The sequence below is a fragment of the Anomaloglossus baeobatrachus genome, chromosome 5, assembly GCF_048569485.1.
Source record: "Anomaloglossus baeobatrachus isolate aAnoBae1 chromosome 5, aAnoBae1.hap1, whole genome shotgun sequence".
In the NCBI taxonomy this organism is placed as follows: domain Eukaryota; kingdom Metazoa; phylum Chordata; class Amphibia; order Anura; family Aromobatidae; genus Anomaloglossus; species Anomaloglossus baeobatrachus.
Window position 1 is genome coordinate 429519821 of NC_134357.1, and position 21891 is coordinate 429541711.

Genomic DNA, 21891 nt, shown 5'->3' on the forward strand with positions numbered 1-21891 from the left:
TCACAGGGTGTGATGGGATCACTAGAAACAGGGGAGCCCCAACTGGCCCTCAGGATAAGGGAACCCTGGCTTACACAGATCCCAAAGATACGTCTGAAGGTGAGGATGTTTGTGCCGCCTTCCATGTCCTAGCTTCTGAACAACCTTGAAGCCTCCCTCCACAAAAGGAGGAAACTAAAGGAAGGGAGGAAATAATCAGACAACAAGAGCATTTCCACAACACACCAAACAGCACACAGATGTTCATCAGCAACTGGATATCAAAGCACAAGGACCGGGATCGCATAAAACTATCTTCGGCATGGCAGACCAGGCGCCACCATCTTAAAAGGGTGGCGGTGAGTGTGATAGGTCTCTTTCAAGATTTGACACAAGCAGTAATCCACAGGCTAGTGTGCCGCCCCTGTAGCGGATCGAACCGGTTGGATCCAGGGGTGGTGATTGCTTGTGGTGCCGGTGGTCTGTAACCTGCCTCCTGGTACACAATTTAGATTGTCCATTGTGGCCTGGTAGCTTGCAGCTTTCCAGGCCCCGCTCCCCACTGTGGCTAAGTAAAGGAGCCTGCTCTCAGAAGCTCACGCATTGGATTTCAGTGGGCCGCTTGCTAAGAAAGCCCTATCCCCCTCGTTGCACTAGTGCCCCCGATCTCTGAGCTTCGTGGGAACAGTCCATAAAGGCCCTGTTCTCCGCAGGTTAATTGCCGGCCGCCTGAAGCTTCTCCCCGACCTAGGGTCCATGTACCCCAACGTGCCTTCGGTCCCGGACCGGTGATAGGACCAGGCTGCTGACCGTCCTCCTTGATGGGTTCCAGGCACCTAGCCTCAATCCCCTGCGACTGGGGGTCCGACTCCTCTAGGTCCAGACCACCATCTGCGACCTAGTCTGCTTCTCCCCTGGGTGCTACAACCCTAAGCTTCCTCAGAGCTCCTCAGAGCTCAAGGGTTCCTACTCGACTCCTCTAATACATCCCACCTCTCAGTCTGACCCCTGGGTGGGCGTCCCTATTCCTGCTTAAGCAGCCCACTGGTGTGCTTGACAGGTGTGGTGTAAAGTGTATCTAGGATTTGTGAATACTGGTGGAGGCAGTACTGCAGGTTAGGTTCCCAGAACCATGGGGGTTTGGGCCCTGCACGGGAAGGGCAGATTGTGCAGAACCCTGTGATGACCCGAATAGTCCAGGGCGTCACACTAGTGTGGCGCCCTGGACTAGCCAGGTCGTCACAGGTACTACAACATACACCCCCACCCCGAGACAGGCACCTCAGCCAGACACAAAATCCTTGTTGCCTCCCTCCAGGGGCTGATGTCCACACCAGGTGGGGTGGAGCCAGGAGGTTGGCCCCACCCACTGAGGAGTTCACAGGCCTGGAGGCGGGAAAAAGCAGTCAGTTAGAGTTTGGAGGAGATCAGTTAGGAAGGTGAAGGAGTGAGGAGTGGAGTAGAAGTGGAGGAGTAAACTGACCGTGTCCGGGTGTGTGGCCTGGGCACTAAGAGCAAGGTTGGCAGACGGTGGTGGCCGTCTGCAGGAGAGGCGAATCAACGCGGAACCATAGGACTGGGGTCGGGCGGTGGCCCGCCGGTACCGAACCGGGGAGCGAAGTGAAACCAGCACACACAGGCAGGGCCTGCGGACCCCGACCAGGCTTGGAGTCGCCATTAGAGGTCAAATCCGTCAGTGACCGGAACCCTAGAGGTTTCCTAACAGCCAAGACCCAATTGAAGGCAACCGTCCGAACAGTAGAAGGAAATACAGCTACCGCCACAGCTAGAGTTCCAAGGGCCAGAGCCTGCGGGCAAAAGGGCTCATCCAGCACATATACACGCCGGGGAGCGGGTTACCGGTGGGAATCCATCGGGACCGAACATACACAAAGGTGCAGGGAAAGGCAGCCATCACCAACCGTCCGGGAGAAGTCACAGCAGCCGGCTGCGGGACCCATCCATCCAGCCGTTTGGTTTACCAGAGACTTTGTGTACATTTGTGGCTGAGTGAGTACAACCGTGCCGTCCGGCACTGCGCTTCGCAGTCCAGGCGACCCTACACCTTGCCAACCCTGCCTCCCCGTCACCTCACCGGGCCCCGGGACCACCAACCCCTACCCACAGAGGGGGGAAACAACATCCCAGCTGCTCCCTACCATCGCTCCCGGGATCCCCGTCACCAGCAGCGGTGGTGCCCAACTTCACCACAACCCGTGGGTGGTGTCACGGACCAAATCCCCAAACCAAACTACCCCCCTTTCACTCACGGGCGAGGAGCGCCGCTCGAGCCACCGAGCAGCCATCGCAGCAGCGCCGGACCCGAGCGTTAGCGAGCGCAGCGGCGTCCTCCCCGCCCGCGACACTAGCAAAAATTAATTCCTGGAAGCCTGAGTACTAACAAGAGCACAGCTGGTCGATGCCCGAGTCTGTCTGTGGTACTCAAAAGCACTCAGAAGTAGTCCTGACACTCAGCGAGTTTTGAACCAGACACCGTGTGACACAAGATTTCAACGAGCCAGAGTCACCGCAGTTTCTGGAAATATTGTGCATGCGCACGCCTTTTTTAACTCACATTAAGCTTCTGAAGCTGTACTGAACACTAAGTGCACAGGTAATCCGCACCCAAAAGGATGCAAAAAATGTAACAAAGTTAAATTAGAAAAGCAAAAAATGCAGCAAAAATGCCAAAAAATGAAATTTTTAAAATAAGCATTTTCACTGCTAAAAAAAAGCAGGTTTTGGCTGCAGAGAAAAACACAGCGAAAATACTGCATGTGAACATAGCCTTGTAGTCGTGATATTTAAACAAACTGCGGCCGTTTAGCACCAATATAACATTATGTAGTTTATTTTGGGACTTACAGTAAAGGCCGCTTTACACGCTGCGACATCGCTCAAACGATCTCGTTGGGGTCACGGAATTTGTGACGCACATCCGGTCACTTTAGCGATGCCGTTGCATGTAACACCTTTGAGCGATTTTGCATCGTTGCAAAAACGTGCAAAATCGCTCATCGGTGACATGGGGGTCCATTCTCTAATATCGTTGCTGCAGCAGTAACGAAGTTGTTCCTCGTTCCTGCGGCAGCACACATCGCTATGTGTGACGCCGCAGGAACGAGGAACCTCTCCTTACCTGCGTCCCGCCCGCAATGCGGAAGGAAGGAGGTGGGCGGGATGTTCGTCCCGCTCATCTCCGCCCCTTCGTTTCTATTGGGCGGTGGTTCAGTGACGCAGCTGTGACGTCGCTGTGACGCTGAACGAACCGGCCCCCTTAGAAAGGAGGTGTTTCTTCGGTCACAGCGACGTCGCAGGGCAAGTAAGCAGTGTGACGGGTCTGGGCGATGTTGTGCGCCACGGGCAGCGATTTGCCCATGTCGCTTAACCGATGGGGGCGGGTAGTACAAAGAGTGAGGGCGGTCCTGCACCAATGTTCAGCGCATATGTTACCTGCGGTGCCACATGTATTCTGGAGGGAGGTTAAGCAGTGATAGAATCCAAAGCGGGGGTGCTCGTCACAGGAGAAGGTCCATATGGAAAGAGACAAGAAGGAACTGACCGCACTCCAACCGCTGTGTAGGAATTCTCATTTAATCATCAGTGCAGGTAAAAGTCTGGACGCAGCCGGTAAGCAGGCTCCTACAAGAGGACGACGGCCGTTTCGCCTATCAATTAGGCTTCCACGGGTCCACGAAACCCGTGGAAGCCTAATTGATAGGCGAAACGGCCGTCGTCCTCTTGTAGGAGCCTGCTCACCGTCTGCGTCCAGACTTTTACCTGCACTGATGATTAAATGAGAATTCCTACACAGCGGTTGGAGTGCGGTCAATTCCTTCTCGTCTCTTTCCCGATGGGGGCGGGTACCCACGCTAGCGATATCGGTCACGATATCGCAGCGTGTAAAGCGGCCTTTACTATAGTTTGTGTCATGTGCTAATGAATGAAGGTCCATCCCATATCCAGGAGTCATGAGAACTAGGACTGTAGGAAAAATAATTCCATACACTTATAATTTTTCATAAAATGGTTCTCTAAATGTTTAATGATGTCTGCATAGTTTATCAGGGGAAAGGCGGCATTATTTATGAAGTGCAACCTAAAATAGAACATTTACAGTCAGATTTAGTGGAAACGTTTTCAGATTTGTTATCAGGCAGGAATAGACATGGAGTAAATGAGGGAATAGCTGCATATAGTGATAAATCACTGGATGACGGCATATAACAAAAAAGAATATTCATGATATTTTGTATCGAAACTACCTGACAGGCCAAGAAGAAGCGTGACCACCACTTTCCCTGCTGTGGTAAAGAGAGCCTCAAACAAAATCTTCATTCCCGAGATAAAAGCTGTCATCTTCTCAATGAGTTTTGCTCGCGTATCATTCACGTCCTTATCCACAGTGTCTTCCTCTGTGGAAAAGTCAGTCTCATTCTCACTTTCTTCTGTCTCGCTTTCTGTCTCAGATTCCTGTGGTCAAAAAAATCACATTAATAAAAGTGGTCTCGCTTGTTTTCTTACCATTTACATTTATCATGTGTCAAACAAAATCCTTCTTGTTAAACTCGTTATGTGAAATGATTTTTGTTTTTATACTGAAAACATTCACGACAGATAAGGTTAGATTCACAGAACAAAAAAAAAACACACCCCTGTTAAAATGCCAGGTTTTTGTCATGTAGAAAATCATACCAAGAGGAATAATTTCAGAATTTTTCAACTTTTAATGTCACCCCACTTGAGGGCAGTTCTCTGTCAGCCAATAGGAGGGCACTAATGCTACTCTCCAGCCTAGAGTAGTCACATTTACCAGGATTTTGCCACCTTATCTGAGAGCAGCATAACGTAGAGACAAAGACCCTGATTCCAGTGCTGTGTCACTTATTGGGCTGCTTAGTGTAGTTCTGATAAAATCACTGATTAATCAGCAGTAGATTATCATTAGAGAACTACTTGGTGTGCTGCCAGGTAGTCCAGCATATTCATGAGCTCCGCATTCCATATTTTCTAGATTGTAAGACGCACTTTTTTCCACCAAAATTGGGGGTAAAATAGGAGTACATCTTACAATCCGAATATGGCTTACCGGGGAGGCGGTGGTAGTGTGACGCCCTGGCCTATCAGGTCGTCACAGGGTATTGTGCAATCTCCCTTCTGTACAATATCCACCACCTCCTTGGTTACGGGTCCCTCACCTTTGGTGTTGCCAAGAACAAGCTAATCAAAATCCTAGGAACACTCTGCACCACACCCACCAGACACACCAGTGGACGGCCTGAGTGGAATAGGGTCGCCCACTTGGGGTGTTGGTAAGGGGGGTCAGGAGTGTTAGGAGACAGTCAGTTGAGGAGTGACTCTCAAGAGGAGAGGTCAGGAGCTGGGCACCGTGAACTACTAGGTTGCAGACGTTGGTCTGGGCCTGGTAGGACCTGGACCCCGGTCGCATCATGACAAGGGGCACGGACTGTCGAGGAGGACAGCTGGCGGCTTTGTGCCATCACCGGGCAGGGGCCAGGGCACAACGGGGTACGAGGACCCTAGGTCAGGGAGTAGCTTCAAGCGTCCTGACAATTTACCCGACGAGGATGGAGCCTTCAAGATCCGTTCTCCACCCGCTCCAAAATTGGGGTACTAGCACAACGAGGGGGATAGGACTTTCCACTACACGGTCCAGAAAATCCCAAGCGTGAACCCTGAGAGCAAGCTCACCCAGTTAGCCATACTGGGGAGCGGAACCCGATTAGTTTCAGACTAAAGGGACCAACTAGAAGACAAGGTGCCACGGGAAAAGGTCACAGGCCAACAGGCAACATCAACGGGCACGGGACCCAGGCGTGCTCCCTCGCAGCGGTGTCCAGAACTTTGGTTTACTACAGTGAGAGTACAGAGTGAGTACGCAAGTGACCCTTACCATACCAACGGCACACCCCCGTCACCTTAACCAATGACCCGGGGCATTTCCCCCTACCCGTGGAGGGGTTAAACACCTTGCTGCCCACACCATCGCTACCAGGTACTCCCAATCGCAGCGGTGGTACTCCACCTTACCACGCACCACGGGTGGAGTCACAAACTTTCCACACCATCCCCTGTACATAACCCCCCTTGGTTTGAGGAGCCATACAACCCCCGGGTACGGAGCCCTCTCGAGCCACCGCAGATCCGGATCCAAGCAGCCCGGCTGCTGACGTGGGGGTGACACACCCAAGTGGGGTCAAAGGAGGCAGGTTCACAGGACTGGCTTGGGGGTGTCTCACGGTGGGTGCATTGAGCTGCCTGTGGACTCCATTAAATCGCCTGCGGTAAACGCGATAGACTTCAAGAAAATGGGCGCGGCGCGGAGTCAGCACGTACACGATAGATGCAATGTACTTCAAGAAAATGGCCGCAGAGTCCTATCTGTGCACGCGCCGCCTCTACAGTCATTTCCTTGAAGTCCATCTTGTCAACTGTGGGTGATTCAATGGAGCTCGCAGTCAGATCAATGGCACCCGCTATGAGACACTTCGTCCTCTGACCCTCCTGAGTCGCTCCACTGCAGTGTCATCACCGCAGCCCACTGGCAGATCAATAGCGCCCACCGCCACGACACCCCAAGTATCGCCAACCCTCCTAAGCCACAACGACCTCTCCGCATTGCCCTTTCTCCTGGGACCTTCCTGAGCCACTCCACCACCGCCGCTCCCCTTTGGTGAGCATTAATTAATTAAATTGCACCAGGATTATAAGATGGACCCTCATTTTAACACTAAAAATGATTTTTTCCTATTTTCCTCCTCTAAATTTGGGGTGCGTTTTATAATCCGGTGCATTTTATAAAACGAAAAATACGGTAACTCCTAGATCTGCAGCAGAGAAAACATTCAACAGCCAGTAAGTGACACATTGCTGGAATCAGGGTTTCTATCTCTACATTATGCTGCTCTCAGATTAGGTGGCAAAAACCTGGTAACAGATTTCCTTTAAGAAAAGCTGTAGAGAAAAATCCTGACGTGATATAAGAACACTAACTTCAGTTTTGAGATCAGTATGCCTACTTTAATCTAATTCAGCAGACTCAACAAAAATGATGTTAGAAATTGTTTCCCAGTGTAATCTGTAAAAATCCATTGAGAAATAAAACAAATCATTTTGAGGGAGAAAATAAAAATAACAATAAATAAAAATAATAAATAAAGTGGTTGTATAAGTGTGAACACCCTCGTATAATTGGGGATGTGAGTGTGGTTAGAATTAGCCAATCACATTTAGGGTTCGCTCACATCTGTGTATAAATACGCCGAGTTCAATCCAATAAAAAATCAGATTCTACGTTCCTCAATGCTATTCAATGAGGCAGTGCTGAGCAGGGACTTTTTCCTCCCCTGTATTTGGCTTTAGGAAAATAAATCTCAGGATACTGTGTATGGTCATAAAAAACGGCTGAGACTCGCCAATGCAAGTCAATGGGTGCAAGAGAAAAAAAGGATGGCACACGGACCATCTGTATGCCGTCTGGATTTTAAGGCTACATTACCATTCTGCACTGTAAATGGTCCTGTAAATGATGGTTGAATAAAGGCTGCATTGCATAAAGATGGCATATGGATGCTAGGTGAGAAAAGAATATCACACTCTCATAGCACTCAGATGACACATGGATTTCACATATCCAACTTTTCTGGACAGAATTAGAACCAATTTTTTTTATAAGCAGATTTGAGCAAACTTGCACACTCATGTTATATAATAGTCAGTACATAGCTGCATCATTCACACTGATTCGGATTATCCCCATATACAGTTAAACTGTTATAGTAGGATTTTCCTAGTTGCATTTTACAGCAAAAGACATGAGCAGTAAACAGCTTACAACACAGCAAACGGATCTCATTGTTGATAATTAACAGTCAAGAGAAAAGGTACAATTTTTTTTTACAAGGTATTAGATAAATCATGGAATACTGTGAAAACGTTCATCAAGAAGTTGCTTAAATTCTGCATAACAGTTAAGCTATGTGTCCACGCTGTGGATTTTGCCGCGGATTTCTCGCGGAAAAGCCGCGGATTTCCCGAAAATCTGCAGCAGCGACACTTCCCAGCCATTTCTATGGCATTTTGGAAATGCTGTGCCCATGCTGCGGATTTTTCCGCGTTGGATTTGGTGCGGATTTTGATCCGGAAAAATCTGCAACATGTCAATTATTGTTGCGCATTTTCATCCGGATTTTGGCTTTAAAATTGGGAGAAAAAAAAATCCGCACCAAAATCCGCATCAAATCCGCGGCAATTCCGCGGTAAATCCGCGGCAAATCCGCACCTTTGAAAAGGTGCGGATTTTGTGGGAAAGCCACGGATTTTGATGCAGAAAAATCCGCAGCAACATTCTCCCGTGGACACATAGCCTAACATTACCTGAAAATTGGTGCAAGAGGCTGCAGCGAGGCCAACAGCAACATTAAAGGAGCTGTAGGAATTTCTTGCAAGTACTGGTTGTGTACTGCATGTCACAACAATCTACCATATTCATCCGGCTATGTTTTGCCAAAACCTACATTAACTCTGCCAAAAGCACGTGGAGAAACTTGTCCTGAACTTTTTGATTATAATTTCAAAAGGTATGTTTGACACAAAGCCAACAATGTGCATCAGCAAAATAACACCATACCCCCAGTGAAGCATGGTGGAAGCAGCATTGTGCTTTGGGGCTGTTTTTTCGCAGCTAGATATGGTGCTTTAGTCAAGGTGGAGGGAATTATAAGCAGTTTCAAATACGAGTCAATTTTGCATCAAAGTCGTCGATCAGCTTCTAAAAAGCTAAAGATTAATTTCATCTCTTGGCATGACAATTACCCAAAGTGTACCTCCAAGTAAACAAAAGAATGGCTTCGGCAGAAGAAAATCAAGGTTTTAGAATGGCCCGGCCAAAGCCCAGACCTGAATACGAATGAAATTCTGTGGGTGTCCAGCAGTGGGCGCTGAACACAGGAGATGACCTCACAATCTAACAGATTTTGCGAGGAAGATTGGGATAAAATAATCTTTATGGTTGATCGCAACTACAGTTCTGAAAACTGAAAGCTGCAATGGATAATGGATGTAAAGTAAATCCTCAATTAACAGTGAGTAAAGGAAACGACAGCCATTGAAACCTCTTATTAGGGTTGTCACATACGTCTGATATACTGTATGGATAATCTGTAAGAAAGTTAATTTGGCTGAAGCATAACACAATTTGTGAAAGCGACTAACTACGGTATTATACAAATTGTCTCTCCAGTAAAGGAGACAAACTCTAGCACAGCGCCACCTATTGGAAGTAGCGATCCTAAAAGTCACAAGTGGATTTTCAACAATCCTTTGCAATATGACTGAGGATATATAAGCCAGATCAGAATCCCAATTTGCAGACACGGTGTTTCGGGGTGCTTGCCCCTCGTCAGTGCAAAGTATGGGGGTGTCTGATCTGGCTCATGAGAAAGCTATGTGGGGACCACGGGGGAAAACTATTCTCCTTAAGGAGACTTTGCAAGCCAGTCTGGCTGCCAGGTAAGGGGACTTATAGCTGCAATGCCCCTCTGGGAAATATTCAAATTGTCTCTCCAGTAAAGGAGACAAACTCTAGCACAGCGCCACCTATTGGAAGTAGCGATCCTAAAAGTCACAAGTGGATTTTCAACAATCCTTTGCAATATGACTGAGGATATATAAGCCAGATCAGAATCCCAATTTGCAGACACGGTGTTTCGGGGTGCTTGCCCCTCGTCAGTGCAAAGTATGGGGGTGTCTGATCTGGCTCATGAGAAAGCTATGTGGGGACCACGGGGGAAAACTATTCTCCTTAAGGAGACTTTGCAAGCCAGTCTGGCTGCCAGGTAAGGGGACTTATAGCTGCAATGCCCCTCTGGGAAATATTCAAATTGTCTCTCCAGTAAAGGAGACAAACTCTAGCACAGCGCCACCTATTGGAAGTAGCGATCCTAAAAGTCACAAGTGGATTTTCAACAATCCTTTGCAATATGACTGAGGATATATAAGCCAGATCAGAATCCCAATTTGCAGACACGGTGTTTCGGGGTGCTTGCCCCTCGTCAGTGCAAAGTATGGGGGTGTCTGATCTGGCTCATGAGAAAGCTATGTGGGGACCACGGGGGAAAACTATTCTCCTTAAGGAGACTTTGCAAGCCAGTCTGGCTGCCAGGTAAGGGGACTTATAGCTGCAATGCCCCTCTGGGAAATATTCAAATTGTCTCTCCAGTAAAGGAGACAAACTCTAGCACAGCGCCACCTATTGGAAGTAGCGATCCTAAAAGTCACAAGTGGATTTTCAACAATCCTTTGCAATATGACTGAGGATATATAAGCCAGATCAGAATCCCAATTTGCAGACACGGTGTTTCGGGGTGCTTGCCCCTCGTCAGTGCAAAGTATGGGGGTGTCTGATCTGGCTCATGAGAAAGCTATGTGGGGACCACGGGGGAAAACTATTCTCCTTAAGGAGACTTTGCAAGCCAGTCTGGCTGCCAGGTAAGGGGACTTATAGCTGCAATGCCCCTCTGGGAAATATTCAAATTGTCTCTCCAGTAAAGGAGACAAACTCTAGCACAGCGCCACCTATTGGAAGTAGCGATCCTAAAAGTCACAAGTGGATTTTCAACAATCCTTTGCAATATGACTGAGGATATATAAGCCAGATCAGAATCCCAATTTGCAGACACGGTGTTTCGGGGTGCTTGCCCCTCGTCAGTGCAAAGTATGGGGGTGTCTGATCTGGCTCATGAGAAAGCTATGTGGGGACCACGGGGGAAAACTATTCTCCTTAAGGAGACTTTGCAAGCCAGTCTGGCTGCCAGGTAAGGGGACTTATAGCTGCAATGCCCCTCTGGGAAATATTCAAATTGTCTCTCCAGTAAAGGAGACAAACTCTAGCACAGCGCCACCTATTGGAAGTAGCGATCCTAAAAGTCACAAGTGGATTTTCAACAATCCTTTGCAATATGACTGAGGATATATAAGCCAGATCAGAATCCCAATTTGCAGACACGGTGTTTCGGGGTGCTTGCCCCTCGTCAGTGCAAAGTATGGGGGTGTCTGATCTGGCTCATGAGAAAGCTATGTGGGGACCACGGGGGAAAACTATTCTCCTTAAGGAGACTTTGCAAGCCAGTCTGGCTGCCAGGTAAGGGGACTTATAGCTGCAATGCCCCTCTGGGAAATATTCAAATTGTCTCTCCAGTAAAGGAGACAAACTCTAGCACAGCGCCACCTATTGGAAGTAGCGATCCTAAAAGTCACAAGTGGATTTTCAACAATCCTTTGCAATATGACTGAGGATATATAAGCCAGATCAGAATCCCAATTTGCAGACACGGTGTTTCGGGGTGCTTGCCCCTCGTCAGTGCAAAGTATGGGGGTGTCTGATCTGGCTCATGAGAAAGCTATGTGGGGACCACGGGGGAAAACTATTCTCCTTAAGGAGACTTTGCAAGCCAGTCTGGCTGCCAGGTAAGGGGACTTATAGCTGCAATGCCCCTCTGGGAAATATTCAAATTGTCTCTCCAGTAAAGGAGACAAACTCTAGCACAGCGCCACCTATTGGAAGTAGCGATCCTAAAAGTCACAAGTGGATTTTCAACAATCCTTTGCAATATGACTGAGGATATATAAGCCAGATCAGAATCCCAATTTGCAGACACGGTGTTTCGGGGTGCTTGCCCCTCGTCAGTGCAAAGTATGGGGGTGTCTGATCTGGCTCATGAGAAAGCTATGTGGGGACCACGGGGGAAAACTTTACTGGAGAGACAATTTGAATATTTCCCAGAGGGGCATTGCAGCTATAAGTCCCCTTACCTGGCAGCCAGACTGGCTTGCAAAGTCTCCTTAAGGAGAATAGTTTTCCCCCGTGGTCCCCACATAGCTTTCTCATGAGCCAGATCAGACACCCCCATACTTTGCACTGACGAGGGGCAAGCACCCCGAAACACCGTGTCTGCAAATTGGGATTCTGATCTGGCTTATATATCCTCAGTCATATTGCAAAGGATTGTTGAAAATCCACTTGTGACTTTTAGGATCGCTACTTCCAATAGGTGGCGCTGTGCTAGAGTTTGTCTCCTTTACTGGAGAGACAATTTGAATATTTCCCAGAGGGGCATTGCAGCTATAAGTCCCCTTACCTGGCAGCCAGACTGGCTTGCAAAGTCTCCTTAAGGAGAATAGTTTTCCCCCGTGGTCCCCACATAGCTTTCTCATGAGCCAGATCAGACACCCCCATACTTTGCACTGACGAGGGGCAAGCACCCCGAAACACCGTGTCTGCAAATTGGGATTCTGATCTGGCTTATATATCCTCAGTCATATTGCAAAGGATTGTTGAAAATCCACTTGTGACTTTTAGGATCGCTACTTCCAATAGGTGGCTCTGTGCTAGAGTTTGTCTCCTTTACTGGAGAGACAATTTGAATATTTCCCAGAGGGGCATTGCAGCTATAAGTCCCCTTACCTGGCAGCCAGACTGGCTTGCAAAGTCTCCTTAAGGAGAATAGTTTTCCCCCGTGGTCCCCACATAGCTTTCTCATGAGCCAGATCAGACACCCCCATACTTTGCACTGACGAGGGGCAAGCACCCCGAAACACCGTGTCTGCAAATTGGGATTCTGATCTGGCTTATATATCCTCAGTCATATTGCAAAGGATTGTTGAAAATCCACTTGTGACTTTTAGGATCGCTACTTCCAATAGGTGGCGCTGTGCTAGAGTTTGTCTCCTTTACTGGAGAGACAATTTGAATATTTCCCAGAGGGGCATTGCAGCTATAAGTCCCCTTACCTGGCAGCCAGACTGGCTTGCAAAGTCTCCTTAAGGAGAATAGTTTTCCCCCGTGGTCCCCACATAGCTTTCTCATGAGCCAGATCAGACACCCCCATACTTTGCACTGACGAGGGGCAAGCACCCCGAAACACCGTGTCTGCAAATTGGGATTCTGATCTGGCTTATATATCCTCAGTCATATTGCAAAGGATTGTTGAAAATCCACTTGTGACTTTTAGGATCGCTACTTCCAATAGGTGGCGCTGTGCTAGAGTTTGTCTCCTTTACTGGAGAGACAATTTGAATATTTCCCAGAGGGGCATTGCAGCTATAAGTCCCCTTACCTGGCAGCCAGACTGGCTTGCAAAGTCTCCTTAAGGAGAATAGTTTTCCCCCGTGGTCCCCACATAGCTTTCTCATGAGCCAGATCAGACACCCCCATACTTTGCACTGACGAGGGGCAAGCACCCCGAAACACCGTGTCTGCAAATTGGGATTCTGATCTGGCTTATATATCCTCAGTCATATTGCAAAGGATTGTTGAAAATCCACTTGTGACTTTTAGGATCGCTACTTCCAATAGGTGGCGCTGTGCTAGAGTTTGTCTCCTTTACTGGAGAGACAATTTGAATATTTCCCAGAGGGGCATTGCAGCTATAAGTCCCCTTACCTGGCAGCCAGACTGGCTTGCAAAGTCTCCTTAAGGAGAATAGTTTTCCCCCGTGGTCCCCACATAGCTTTCTCATGAGCCAGATCAGACACCCCCATACTTTGCACTGACGAGGGGCAAGCACCCCGAAACACCGTGTCTGCAAATTGGGATTCTGATCTGGCTTATATATCCTCAGTCATATTGCAAAGGATTGTTGAAAATCCACTTGTGACTTTTAGGATCGCTACTTCCAATAGGTGGCGCTGTGCTAGAGTTTGTCTCCTTTACTGGAGAGACAATTTGAATATTTCCCAGAGGGGCATTGCAGCTATAAGTCCCCTTACCTGGCAGCCAGACTGGCTTGCAAAGTCTCCTTAAGGAGAATAGTTTTCCCCCGTGGTCCCCACATAGCTTTCTCATGAGCCAGATCAGACACCCCCATACTTTGCACTGACGAGGGGCAAGCACCCCGAAACACCGTGTCTGCAAATTGGGATTCTGATCTGGCTTATATATCCTCAGTCATATTGCAAAGGATTGTTGAAAATCCACTTGTGACTTTTAGGATCGCTACTTCCAATAGGTGGTGCTGTGCTAGAGTTTGTCTCCTTTACTGGAGAGACAATTTGAATATTTCCCAGAGGGGCATTGCAGCTATAAGTCCCCTTACCTGGCAGCCAGACTGGCTTGCAAAGTCTCCTTAAGGAGAATAGTTTTCCCCCGTGGTCCCCACATAGCTTTCTCATGAGCCAGATCAGACACCCCCATACTTTGCACTGACGAGGGGCAAGCACCCCGAAACACCGTGTCTGCAAATTGGGATTCTGATCTGGCTTATATATCCTCAGTCATATTGCAAAGGATTGTTGAAAATCCACTTGTGACTTTTAGGATCGCTACTTCCAATAGGTGGCGCTGTGCTAGAGTTTGTCTCCTTTACTGGAGAGACAATTTGAATATTTCCCAGAGGGGCATTGCAGCTATAAGTCCCCTTACCTGGCAGCCAGACTGGCTTGCAAAGTCTCCTTAAGGAGAATAGTTTTCCCCCGTGGTCCCCACATAGCTTTCTCATGAGCCAGATCAGACACCCCCATACTTTGCACTGACGAGGGGCAAGCACCCCGAAACACCGTGTCTGCAAATTGGGATTCTGATCTGGCTTATATATCCTCAGTCATATTGCAAAGGATTGTTGAAAATCCACTTGTGACTTTTAGGATCGCTACTTCCAATAGGTGGCGCTGTGCTAGAGTTTGTCTCCTTTACTGGAGAGACAATTTGAATATTTCCCAGAGGGGCATTGCAGCTATAAGTCCCCTTACCTGGCAGCCAGACTGGCTTGCAAAGTCTCCTTAAGGAGAATAGTTTTCCCCCGTGGTCCCCACATAGCTTTCTCATGAGCCAGATCAGACACCCCCATACTTTGCACTGACGAGGGGCAAGCACCCCGAAACACCGTGTCTGCAAATTGGGATTCTGATCTGGCTTATATATCCTCAGTCATATTGCAAAGGATTGTTGAAAATCCACTTGTGACTTTTAGGATCGCTACTTCCAATAGGTGGCGCTGTGCTAGAGTTTGTCTCCTTTACTGGAGAGACAATTTGAATATTTCCCAGAGGGGCATTGCAGCTATAAGTCCCCTTACCTGGCAGCCAGACTGGCTTGCAAAGTCTCCTTAAGGAGAATAGTTTTCCCCCGTGGTCCCCACATAGCTTTCTCATGAGCCAGATCAGACACCCCCATACTTTGCACTGACGAGGGGCAAGCACCCCGAAACACCGTGTCTGCAAATTGGGATTCTGATCTGGCTTATATATCCTCAGTCATATTGCAAAGGATTGTTGAAAATCCACTTGTGACTTTTAGGATCGCTACTTCCAATAGGTGGCGCTGTGCTAGAGTTTGTCTCCTTTACTGGAGAGACAATTTGAATATTTCCCAGAGGGGCATTGCAGCTATAAGTCCCCTTACCTGGCAGCCAGACTGGCTTGCAAAGTCTCCTTAAGGAGAATAGTTTTCCCCCGTGGTCCCCACATAGCTTTCTCATGAGCCAGATCAGACACCCCCATACTTTGCACTGACGAGGGGCAAGCACCCCGAAACACCGTGTCTGCAAATTGGGATTCTGATCTGGCTTATATATCCTCAGTCATATTGCAAAGGATTGTTGAAAATCCACTTGTGACTTTTAGGATCGCTACTTCCAATAGGTGGCGCTGTGCTAGAGTTTGTCTCCTTTACTGGAGAGACAATTTGAATATTTCCCAGAGGGGCATTGCAGCTATAAGTCCCCTTACCTGGCAGCCAGACTGGCTTGCAAAGTCTCCTTAAGGAGAATAGTTTTCCCCCGTGGTCCCCACATAGCTTTCTCATGAGCCAGATCAGACACCCCCATACTTTGCACTGACGAGGGGCAAGCACCCCGAAACACCGTGTCTGCAAATTGGGATTCTGATCTGGCTTATATATCCTCAGTCATATTGCAAAGGATTGTTGAAAATCCACTTGTGACTTTTAGGATCGCTACTTCCAATAGGTGGCGCTGTGCTAGAGTTTGTCTCCTTTACTGGAGAGACAATTTGAATATTTCCCAGAGGGGCATTGCAGCTATAAGTCCCCTTACCTGGCAGCCAGACTGGCTTGCAAAGTCTCCTTAAGGAGAATAGTTTTCCCCCGTGGTCCCCACATAGCTTTCTCATGAGCCAGATCAGACACCCCCATACTTTGCACTGACGAGGGGCAAGCACCCCGAAACACCGTGTCTGCAAATTGGGATTCTGATCTGGCTTATATATCCTCAGTCATATTGCAAAGGATTGTTGAAAATCCACTTGTGACTTTTAGGATCGCTACTTCCAATAGGTGGCGCTGTGCTAGAGTTTGTCTCCTTTACTGGAGAGACAATTTGAATATTTCCCAGAGGGGCATTGCAGCTATAAGTCCCCTTACCTGGCAGCCAGACTGGCTTGCAAAGTCTCCTTAAGGAGAATAGTTTTCCCCCGTGGTCCCCACATAGCTTTCTCATGAGCCAGATCAGACACCCCCATACTTTGCACTGACGAGGGGCAAGCACCCCGAAACACCGTGTCTGCAAATTGGGATTCTGATCTGGCTTATATATCCTCAGTCATATTGCAAAGGATTGTTGAAAATCCACTTGTGACTTTTAGGATCGCTACTTCCAATAGGTGGCGCTGTGCTAGAGTTTGTCTCCTTTACTGGAGAGACAATTTGAATATTTCCCAGAGGGGCATTGCAGCTATAAGTCCCCTTACCTGGCAGCCAGACTGGCTTGCAAAGTCTCCTTAAGGAGAATAGTTTTCCCCCGTGGTCCCCACATAGCTTTCTCATGAGCCAGATCAGACACCCCCATACTTTGCACTGACGAGGGGCAAGCACCCCGAAACACCGTGTCTGCAAATTGGGATTCTGATCTGGCTTATATATCCTCAGTCATATTGCAAAGGATTGTTGAAAATCCACTTGTGACTTTTAGGATCGCTACTTCCAATAGGTGGCGCTGTGCTAGAGTTTGTCTCCTTTACTGGAGAGACAATTTGAATATTTCCCAGAGGGGCATTGCAGCTATAAGTCCCCTTACCTGGCAGCCAGACTGGCTTGCAAAGTCTCCTTAAGGAGAATAGTTTTCCCCCGTGGTCCCCACATAGCTTTCTCATGAGCCAGATCAGACACCCCCATACTTTGCACTGACGAGGGGCAAGCACCCCGAAACACCGTGTCTGCAAATTGGGATTCTGATCTGGCTTATATATCCTCAGTCATATTGCAAAGGATTGTTGAAAATCCACTTGTGACTTTTAGGATCGCTACTTCCAATAGGTGGCGCTGTGCTAGAGTTTGTCTCCTTTACTGGAGAGACAATTTGAATATTTCCCAGAGGGGCATTGCAGCTATAAGTCCCCTTACCTGGCAGCCAGACTGGCTTGCAAAGTCTCCTTAAGGAGAATAGTTTTCCCCCCTGGTCCCTACGGTATTATGGAAATTTAGCTATGCTGAGGCAGAATCATACTGACATCTTGTGGATAAGTGCAGGTAATGATAAAGCAGAGCAAATTACTACACAAGTTTCTTAAAGGGGTTGTTTGTGAAAAACAAAGATAGGTGATAACTTTTCGATCCTTGGAGGTCCGACTTCTGGGATATGCACTAGTCCGCAGAATATACATCAATGGGATCTGTCAGAAATCAACATGTATTAGGGTTTATTACTCTATGGATCCTCCAAGTCCATCATGGTTCCCTAACACATGAGCCATGATACCACTGTGAACAAAACCTTATATTGTCTAATTTTCATTGCCAGAAAATCAGCCGATTTGGTGACGTGCCGATAACTGTAACTCAAAAGACCTGAATTACAGACAAGAGGCAAATCCCATTCAGGAGAATGTGTGTGGTGGATACAAATCCTCCTCTTAGAAAGACTCGAGGCTGACACTCTTTGGATAGGCTCACCTCATCTTCTTCTTCCTCCTCACTGCTCACACGAACACTGATCTTGGGAGCTCCAGATCTTACTAGTTTTTTGCAGGCCCTTCGAATAAAGTATCCAGAAAATAACATGCCAATATCCGGGGCTAACAGGCGGACTATGTTCCAAGCATCTACATCACTGAATCTACGAAAAGAAAGAAAAACTGAACAATTCTTCATTGTATGAGCAGGAGGATGACATATATGGTGCACATATGTATAAGATTCAATCATTCATTCATCAAATCAGCCGACGATCATTCATTACAATTGAAATGGGCCATTTAGATCAACTTTCATCTACTATGCATGGGCTCCGTAAATTTACTCAAGGTTCTTCAGATAAATTAGTGGAAGAATGAAGGCAACCAAACATTTTACAAAGCTATTTGTCAACCGCTCTCTCCAGACCTCCTGTGCGGGAGTAGCACACACTCGTGGGGAAAGGGTAGTTAGCGACTTTTGGAAGCTCTAGAAGAGTCTTATATACTTTGAGCACCAAAGGATATCACATTAAAATACAACATGTCCAATCTATGCCCTATGAAATATTAACTAATAATGTGTATGGTCAGCTTAAAAGAGGTTTCCCAATACTTGGACAATCTAGTCTTAAATTCTCTATTTTCCTGTTTAAAACAGATACCTCCTGTCCCGGTACCTTTCCAGTGATGTTGGCACTGCTGTGACATTATTATACTAAATGAAAGCTGTAGGCCATTAGTTGCTAATAGGCTGAAGCGCTCGCACTTCCCTTGGCCAAACAAACGCCAGAAGACCAGGCACCTATATCACTGGAAGGTTGCCGATGTTGGAGGTATGTGTATATTTTTCAATGAAGGGTAATAGAGCATTTAAAAAGGGGAAATTGAAATTGTTTATGGCTTGTAAACAGTGTACCTCTGCAGTTTTTCCTATATATGATTCTTACTACAGATATTCTATATAGTCTAATGGTTGAGGAGGTGATAGTATGCGTTCAGCTATTCCTGAATATATGTTCACAGGTTACATGCTCATAAAATATAAAATCAGATCATTTACTACAATATGCTTCTTACCTCATTATTCCAAAGTGTTTTAGGATTTCCTCCCAGAGATAATCTGAGTAGATGGTAACAAAAAACACAATTATCATCCAGAAAGAAACAATCATTATGCGGTCTGATTTTTTCCACAGACCCATAGCCTTGAATGGCCGAGTGCCATCCGATTCTCGGTTCTAAGAGAAAATCTGCACTGGCTCATTGAATAACATTGGTCCGAGTGTGATCTGTTTTTTTTTCCATGGACCTATAGACTTGAATGGCCGAGTGCCATCTGATTCTTGGTCCTAGGAAAAAAATCACTGCCACAATGGTCAGCGTTCCATCCGATTTTGTGTGTGTCAGAGAGCACTTGGATCGAAACTCCGGTCATCTGCACAAGCATTGCCCATATAGATCTCCATTATTTACATTGTACACTCTTATTTTGCACGCTGCTTCCAATATTTTTTTACTCTTTGTAACCTGATTCAAAATACTATAGGACGCTTTTCCTTTTAACAAAATTTGTCACCGTTTTACTTTTTTTTTACCCCCAATACTAACGCACAATCACCAGTACAGGGGACTTGAGTTCTCCATTATTTCCACATTGAGGATAGTGGTGGATCAGATTGTGACTGCTGTATATTAGGATGTAAGACCACGTCACTGTATATTAATACAACTACCACGAAGTCGCAACATTTTGTCACAAATTCAAAGCACCAAATATAAATATGACCACTAAGACCGGATTCACACATCCATATTTTTTCTCCTGCTTTTTTGTGTATGTACTGGATCCATTTTTGGTCTGTGTGGCAGTTTCTACAATCCTTATTGCATCCATTCTTCTTATCTGACAAAATCAAATTCTTAACTTCTCCTAATCATTAAAAAGTAAAATACCCATGACATCTGTGTGCTATCCCAAAAACATATGAAAAGGAACAAAACACGCACATAGCAAAATACAGTGGAACCTTGGATTAAGAGTAACTTGGTTTGAGAGCGTTTTGCAAGACAAGCAAAGCTTTTTACAAATTTGTAACTTGGTTTAAGAGCAATGATTTGCAATAAGAGCAAATTCCCACTGTGTACACTTCCGGTTCCGTCCTTTCACCGCGCTCTGGAGGTAACTTTCAGTACATATTTACTGTATACAGTATACAATTGTACAGTACAGTATATACTATACAGCATTTCTATCAAATTGCATATGTGGATACAGTATTGCACTCTTTCGGCTAACCAGTGCAGCACATTACTTGTACTGGATCTCCTGCACACCAACAATTCTATTGTATGCTAACATGCAGTTTAATTTGTTTTATATGCTTCTACTGTACTGCACAGCATTTTGTATTAAAGTACTGTAATAATTTTATAAGAATACAGTATATTATTTTGTATTACTGTAAGGAAAAGAAGGTTGTATAAATACAGTAAATATTTTTGGGTTGTGGAACGTTTCAATTATTTCCTATGGGAAAATTTGCTTTGATATAAGAGTAACCTGGTTTAAGAGCCCACTCCCGGTACCAATTAATAATAATAATAATAATATTAATAATAAGATTTATTCATTTAGATAGTGCTGTTAATTCCCCAGCGCTTTACATACATTGGCAACACTGTCCCCATTGGGGCTCACAATCTAGGTTCCCTATCAGTATGTTTTTGGAGTGTGGGAGGAAACCCACGCAAACACGGGGAGAACATACAAACTCCATGCAGATGTTGTCCTTGGTGGGATTTGAGCCCAGGACCTCAGTGCTGCAAGACTGAAGTGCTAACCACTGAGCCACTGTGCCAGCCCTCATAATTCAAGGTTCCACTGTAAGGTGTGAAACCAGTCTGATTCTGATTGTATATTAAAAGTTTTGCTTCTTTATAAAGCTCATTTATACTTAATCCTACCTTGAGGAGGAACATAACTGAATGCAATTTGGAAAGATGACTGTATGATGAGTAGTAAGAAGCTTGTGTAGTATATAGACTTCAAGAATTTTCCAGTGTGTCCTTAAGAGAAGAAAAAAAGTAAAGTAAGAAAGGAAATAGACTAAACATAATTCATTTAATCCAGTATCCAAGATGCCATAAATTGTAATATTCTGACACTTATTTACTCCACAGATAGTATTTTATACTTCCCTACTGTAATTTTTACAAATGTGACAAAAATTTGTGACTAAATGCACTTAACACAACTGCATCATTTGACAGGACCCATAAAATGCTGCTACTTTCCTGAGTCCGACACTACAAGAAACTTATCATAAAACACATGCAGGGTTTTGATCTTTTCCCGATCTTGATTTTTTTTTTCTTTTACTTAAATAGGTTTATAGTTTAAAAACTGATGTGGTCTTGTTTTTTCAGAGTGACCTGGTTTGATCACTTGCAACACAAAAAGGGTGTTGAAGATTAAAAAAGAAAAGCACAGCATGGAAATGGAAGAAAGATAAATATTCACAGAAGCTAGGTATTCATCAGTATATCCAAGAAAGAATGGTATAAATGCCAACTAACAAATATAAGGGGACTAGAAATAAAAGAAAAAAAATATATATATATATATATATTAAAGAAAGAAAAGAAAGAGAGAAGGAAAGAAAGAAAGGGGACTAGAAATAATATATATATATATAAGAGAAAAGAAAGAGAGAAAAGAAGAAAAGAAAGAAAGGAAAGAAAAAAGAAAGAAAAGAAGGAAAGAAAAAAAAGAAAGAGAGAAAGAAAGAAAAAGAAAGACAACACAGACTAATTAGTTTATTAATTACAAGAGCTCTAGAAAAACATCCCAAATTAGCCAAATGGGTCAGAAAGGAAGAAAGAAAGAAAGGTAGAAAAGAAAGAAAGAAAAAAAGAGAGAAAAGAAGGAAAGAGAAAAGAAAGTGAAAAGAAGAAAAGAGAAAAGAAAGAAAGGAAAGAAAAAAAGAC

At 45.8% G+C, this 21891-nt stretch overlaps 1 protein-coding gene across 3 annotated transcripts in view; it reads right to left on the reverse strand.

Moving 5' to 3' along the window:
• Window positions 1-21891, reverse strand: part of LOC142311714 (piezo-type mechanosensitive ion channel component 2-like) — a 228050-nt gene that overhangs the window by 184208 nt on the left and 21951 nt on the right. For all 3 annotated transcript variants that reach the window (XM_075350363.1, XM_075350365.1, XM_075350364.1), the window contains 4 exons: window positions 20869-20970; window positions 18982-19024; window positions 17903-18065; window positions 4245-4452 (listed from right to left, as the gene is read on the reverse strand). In XM_075350363.1, the coding sequence (XP_075206478.1) occupies window positions 4245-4452; window positions 17903-18065; window positions 18982-19024; window positions 20869-20970 (516 nt within the window). The remainder of the gene's footprint in view (window positions 1-4244; window positions 4453-17902; window positions 18066-18981; window positions 19025-20868; window positions 20971-21891) is intronic.